This window comes from Typha angustifolia, chromosome 14 (assembly GCF_048772165.1).
Source record: "Typha angustifolia cultivar Huaian chromosome 14, ASM4877216v1, whole genome shotgun sequence".
Classification (NCBI taxonomy): domain Eukaryota; kingdom Viridiplantae; phylum Streptophyta; class Magnoliopsida; order Poales; family Typhaceae; genus Typha; species Typha angustifolia.
In genome coordinates, this window is record NC_133252.1 from 3689742 (window position 1) to 3696940 (window position 7199).

Below are 7199 nucleotides of genomic sequence, written 5' to 3' on the forward strand. Positions count from 1 at the left end.
TTCTTACGAAGTCATAAGTTAATAATATTCCATTAGGAATTGCGGATTATAGTTTGGGACCAAAGATCTTATGCTTGTAACCAACATAGAAATCCTATTGACAATCTATCATTGTTATTTAAATTAATTGTATAAATTAGGATTAGAATTACTCATCAACAATTATATTTGTCATATTTATGTTACCATACGAAGAGGATCTCTTGGTGCAACTAGAGTTGGTTAACTAGGAAGCAATATTAGATAAGTGAAACCTTCATAGTCTAGGAGTAATGTAATGCTGAAGTGATATTTTACTTTATAATCTTATTGCATTCATATCATGCATGTGCACATATTTATTTACCAATCAGCATGCTTACATTATTTTATTACTTTATAATTAGGCATAAATTAATTGGGTGCATTCATGGGTATCATAATTTTGGTGCGTATATTATATGATTTATGATGATGAATACTACACCACTTGCACGTATCACCATGTAATTATATCTCATCTCGATAGTGCCTGTTAACCTACTCAACCTAAAGTCAAGGAGTAAAGTGTATATATATTACCTATATTTATATCGATCAATGCCTGAGATTGTGAGATCAGAAAGAGACTATCAGGCACCACGTGCGCCAGTTTGAGCAGGTGTAACACTACCGAATATGGAGACTAGATATCAAGTGATCTGAAATTATGATTGGGAGGTAAGGGTATTAGACCTAGCGATACCTGATGACTGTAGAGTCAAGGCATCCATGACTGTGCTTTTGATTCCACTATGTGCGATGATCCCACTATATACGATAATTGTGTTGTGTGCGATGATTTACTAGAACGGTGATAATGGAATTAGGATATGAACTTACGACTAGAGTCCTTAGTATAATCGCCATAGACAACCGGTCATATACAACGTTGTCAAACATGTACGGGCGGCATTACTGCTAGATGTCTATCCCTCCTCAATATTTATTATGTGATAAATAGCTCTTTGAGTATATAATATTATTTCATGATTATAGCTCTATGTGAACTTAACATAAAGAATTTGATAGTTTAAATGATTCATATTATGTTCTTTTATTAATATATGTGAGATATAGATATGAGCATGTTGCATTGACGTATTATTATAATCATGTTGGCATACATATATATTATGTGACATCTTTTTTTATACTATTTTTAAACTATAGGGTGTACATTTGCTAGGCTTTATGTTGTTGACCATTTTTTAGTAAAAATATTTTCAGATTAGTAGATGGCTCTGAGTCTACGGAGGAGCTGGCAAAAACTTATTTATAATTTATTTATTTATTTTATTATTGTAAAATAAGTTTAATAGGCTGTAGCCACTACGCGAGCATTTATTTCGATGAAGTGTCTAGATATGTATTTTATGGCTTATTGCGGCCGGAGATATTTTGGACTCCTTTTAACTTATATTAATTGTGAAAATATTAAGTTTTTATCATATAGATTGAGTAAAAACATTGACCAATATGTCACATGGAAACCACGTGGGTTCTAGCTATGTGAAGGGTGCATGTATTTGGAGGAGGGTATTTCAATAATGTTTACTTTGCATTCTAAATTAAGGTGTCCTAATCCAAAATAGGAAAAAAGATATTCTTAAAGTGAACAAGAGCCTATTGCTTAGCTATATACTAATATAGTGTGTAATAATTATAGATATGACATAAAGTTGAAATAAAAACTTGGCAAATGACTAAAATACCCTTTATAATGAATGGATGAGGAGAAGAGAGAGAATAGGAAGAGGAAAGAAAGAAAATGATTGAAATGATAGTTGATTGAAGTGATATTTTTACAAGGGTAAAATAAAAATTGATAAAGATAAAAATATTAGATAGAAGATGAGAAGAATGAGAAATAGGTACTAGAATAGGCCTAGATGGTTGTATACTTGTTAAATTAATATAAGAAGGCTTATACCATAATATATTTATTCTTATTCCACAAGTGAATAGGAACTAAAAGGTATGAGCATACAGAATGTGAGTAAGTTCTATTATTCTAGCATATGCCCCATTTCATGTACCTTAGAAAAATGATTTGACCCTTTGATGTTTGATTTCTCGTTAAAATAATCATATCCATGACCCTACACAGCACTAAGGGCTAATTTGCATCTTCGATAATCTAAATAAACAAATGGAGAAACAAATACGTGCATAAGTGCTTTGCTAAGTACTATAAAGGTATAGCTAAATATTCCCAATTCCTAGAGCTTGGCCAGTTGGTCCTACTAGGGGCAGTTACTGCAATATGATCAGTCCATTGATGAGATTACTGATTGACTAATATATAAGTGACACTAGTAAAAGGAACATAAATAAGAAAAAAAGAAAATGAGAATGTTAGGAACGATTAAAAATGATTATAGTTATAGAAAATACAATGATAGCTAAGAGATGGAAAATTAGTTTCATGCATTTGCCACCATCCAAATGTGATGTGACATTTTTGGTGTGTCCATGTATCAAACATGAATATGAATCATACTCATATATGTGCAGAACCTTAGCCTAGAGTAAATGTTACCACTGAAAAGGGATGCACATTTTGTATGTCACATTGTTCAATGATACATGTGATGCTAAGACCAAGGCGAAAAACAAAATAGAACCTAGCATATCAGAACTGTTTTCTTAATCATTGATTTCTGTGATATGCTTAAGATATCCAAGTTCAGAAGGCCTGTTAACCTGGAAAAACGTCCATTAAAACATCCATGATGTAGTAGATGGTGGAAGAGGAAGCCATGCATATAAAACCAGAGTACCTAGAATCGTTCCATGCCCACCAAATAATATGATTGAGAAATGCAACTTCTGTTTCAGCTGCCCCTGATGTCATGTCCTGCAATTCTAGCATTTAATTCAGATTCTGTGTATGGTATTACACAAATTTGATAATGCTATTACAGTAACACCCAAAAGACCAGTTTCTATTAGGTCTCACAAATTTGGCAATTATCATCAAACTTTTTACAAAGGTCCCCATTAAATAACACCAAGATTTCAGAGACCTAGTTTTAACATCAAATAATCTACATATCCATGGCATGTATTACATATATTATTTAAATTATGGTTGATGTAAGTTTTTGTAAACCCAAAATACAATCTTTTGGTTACTGAATTATTGATTCTCATAAAATGATACTTAGATCTTCATTGCATAAGCTTCTGTGATAAGCACTCTAAAAACAGTTGTTTCACAGAAGCTACTCAGTCTGCACAAGAAAAAGTTCCCGCTTAAAGAACTTTGATATTCTTTCTCTACATGGCTTATTGTGCCTCAGAGATTAATAGATGCCACATTGGGTTCTTCTTATTTTCCTTTTCTTTTAGATTTTGTATGTCCGATATACCGGAAAACTCTAGAAGTGGTTCTTACACAAAATATGTTTCTTGAAGCAGAAAAGTAGATTTTCTTCCCAAGAATTCAGCAATTTAATTCAATTGGAATGGATAATGCGACAATTGATGTATGGAATTAACTGGATGAGTAGACTATGTTGCATCCAGGCATCTATTACAATCTAACCACATTGCTAACGATTCACGATCAAACAAAACTAAAGTAAGAAATCTTAGTTGTAGCTGAGCATGCGCTTTAACTTGGTTTTACTAGTAATTAGACTACTAGTAGTACTTTTATAGGTCAGTCTTTCCAGTTCAGATATCGGAGAATAGAAAGGATTAAGATATGGGTAAAACCTTGGAATAAGGTTCCTTTCTGGGATAGGAGACGGAGAATATATTCATCCCTCGCGGTTTGCTCCCACGGGGCTCCGTCAGGAGAGGAGAGATCTCGTCGGCGACGGTGGAGGCGACAACCTCTTCCTCTGTCACCTCCACCACATGGACTCCGTTAGGTTCTCCGACGACGACTTCGCCGTCGCCGGCAACGGAGAGGGCGTCGTTTAGAGCCATATGACTCGGCCCGCTTCCTCGGATCCTTGCAGAAGTACCACCAGAGGTCACCTAACGAGTATTGCCGGATCTATTCGCTTAGATTGCTACAATGATTGCAGAAAGAACAAGAGGGTCAGTTAGAACATCCGAGTTGTGTTGTTTGGTGACGAACGGGTCGGACCTTCTTTCGTCTAAAATGGATTTAGATTGATTTGTCCAATTTGAACAGGTACTGCAATGTGGTAGTCTTTCTCAATTACAGATATAGATTGTTTAGAGTGCGTTTGACTGTAGAACTAGATAGAGATAAAAGAGATTATCAATCCTATATTACAATTCTAATCTATTATTTATGGTTAATTACGCAGACACCTCTTGAACTAAACTTTGGAACAAAGTGAAATGGGTAATAGATGGAAAACGCATAATGACAAATTATACCCTAATTTAATCAAGTCATCAATTTAACTAGCAAAAAAAATTAATTTATGAAATTACTTATGTACACTCAACAAACTTTTAGTTTCTTAAGTCACTGCTTTCCCCCTTTTCATGTACTTACCTTTCCTCACCAATAAGAAAACGAACCAGCGAAACTTTTTCTTGTGCACAGTGTAAAAACTTTTACTATAGCAAGTGATTTTATTCTTATAAGAGCTAGAGAAAATTTGGGGTAAGAAAAAACAAAGTGATCTCATCATATTTTTCACTATGTATTTTGTGTCGTATATACATGGTAGTGATCTTTGGCAACTTTTCATCTTAGAAATCCTACAATGTATAATTAAATTTACTATCTTGGGATTTTTATAATAAAGATTAATTTTGGCATGAGTTAAGGGAGTAAAAAAATAATTAACTAAATAAAATAGTTTATACAAGACTATAAGAAACTAAAAAAGTTTGTTGAGTGTACATAAGTAATTTCATCATTGAATTCAAACTTTTTTTTGCTATAGTAAATGATTTTTGTATTGCATTATAGTAAACTTTTACAATAGAATAAGTTATATTAAATGTTTAATAAAAAGTAAAAATGTAAAACTTCTTTACTATAGCAATACTTTAAATAAATATAAAATATTAATAATAATAAAAATTGAGTAAATTGTTAGTTTTTGTTATACATACATCTAAATTTATTATTTATTATATAAGGGTAATATAATAATAAAATTCTTATCGCTCTGCTCAGCATATGACATTCAAATTGGACTATTAATCTATTTATCAATTTCATACCAAATATATAATTAATCTAATCACATCTTTATATCCCTCAAACAAACTGCGTAATAGTTAAGGCTACATTTTAGCCACCACACAATATTTTAATATTTAAAAAAATATTCTAGTATTACTTATACCTCTCAAAATAAGAAAGATGTAAAGTTAAACTATCATATTTCAAATAAGGGCGAGATTGGATGCTCTAAATATACGGAGTATCTTATAACTATATTATTTCAGAGTTAAATTATATTTTGATCCCCTCAACTATTATTTTTTATTATTTTCTCGAGTATATACACCACATGAATTATCTAATTATATTACTAGCCCCTTTCTTTAGAAATTATGTTGGACAGGAAATTAAACTATTGACTAATTAGATGGACAACAATACCTGTATTTTCCCTTTTCCATTTATGTTAGAAGTATATTTTTAAATTAGATTGATCTAGAGTTTAATATGTAAAAAGGTTATGATGCTAAAAAGATAATAGAAGGATGTGGAAGGAAGATTGGGTATTTTTGTTTCTGTCAGAATATCTAATGAAATATTAATGGATTGGGCTTAATGAGATATTTAAATAATACAGAGTGTATTTGTCTAATTTAGGGTAAAAGTGATATAGAGTAACAGTCAAGGAGATTAACATATAATTTTAATGTGTTTGTAGTTGTAATTCAACTAAATATTTGGGTAATTTATAATTAAAAAATTACATTTACAATTTAAGACAGTAGGTTCACTTAATTTCTTTAGTATATTAAGTTATTTTTACTATTTTCATTTTGGACCATAGAGGGCAGTTTGTATCAAATAGCCCTATAGTTTTCAAATTAGCAGGCTTCCCTATTTTCAAATTACATTTTTTAGTCTTTTTTACTAATTTAGTCCTACCAAATCTAAAAAATACTATTGCGTCCTAAAATATAGAACTAATATCTACCAAATTATCTCGTTACTAATTTAGCTCTAACAAACTAAAAAAGAGGACTATTATGTCCTAATAATACCCGCCAAATAACTTTTTTTACTTCTTTTTTATTATGATTTTTCATAGACCTATTCTTTTTCATCTTCTTCCTCTCTTTTTTACGCTATCTTCTTTCTCTCATTCTTCTTCCAACTTATTCTATTGTTTACCAATAATAATTTAAATGCTCTTTCTTCTTTTAAAATAGTCTTATCTGATAATACTAAAAGATAGTTTTTTAATTCAATACCTCTCTTTGTTCACTCTATATCTTTCCCATTTGTTCTTCTTCAATTGAACTATTTTAAAACAATTTATATGTCCTATGTAATGTAAACACATCAATTTTGGGCTGCACCTCGTGCTTTTACATTGAAAAACTCATGTAGTGAATCTAAAAAAATTATACTTTAATTTTGCAAAAGTCATATGTATCACCTATATAAAATATGCGCAAAAATTATATAAAATATGCATCATATTAGCCAATATACGTATTGAGAGTAGTAAAAAAGGATGTGTATCATCTATACAAATTGTGCACAAAAACTATGAAAAATATGTGCTTCCATAATGGCCAAGGTACGTATTAAGTAAAAGTAGTGAAAAATTATATATATCACCTATGTAAATTATGCACAAAGACTACACAAAATGTGCGTTGTCATATTAACCAAGGTATGCATTGAAAGTTGTAAAATATTTATGTACATCACTTATGCAAATTATACATAAAGACTATAGAAAATATGTAATTTCATATTATTATTATTTATATAAATTATATGCAAAGATTATACAAAATATGCGCTTTTATATTATCCAAGACACGTATTAAAAGTAGTAAAAAATTTGTATGTATCATCATTTATGTAAATTAAGCGTTAAAATTATAGAAAATGTATACTTTGATTTTAACCAAAGTGTAACAATCTAATCGTAACAAAAAATAGGCACAACATGGCCGGCCACCCTATGCCCAACCTTGTACCTATACAAGCTGTGCGCATAGGGGGTGCCATGCACCCCCATCGCTAGTGTCGCAGCTAGTGCCAC

At 31.0% G+C, this 7199-nt stretch overlaps 1 protein-coding gene across 1 annotated transcript in view; it reads right to left on the minus strand.

Moving 5' to 3' along the window:
• LOC140776676 (probable transport protein YPL264C) overlaps window positions 1-4150 on the minus strand; it is a 38427-nt gene extending 34277 nt beyond the window's left edge. Inside the window, exons 1-2 of the mRNA XM_073120467.1 lie at window positions 3742-4150; window positions 2725-2878 (exon numbers count right to left, since the gene is read on the minus strand). Of these exons, the coding sequence (XP_072976568.1) occupies window positions 2725-2878; window positions 3742-3957 (370 nt within the window). The 5' untranslated portion in view covers window positions 3958-4150. The remainder of the gene's footprint in view (window positions 1-2724; window positions 2879-3741) is intronic.
• Window positions 4151-7199: the final 3049 nt, after the last annotated feature.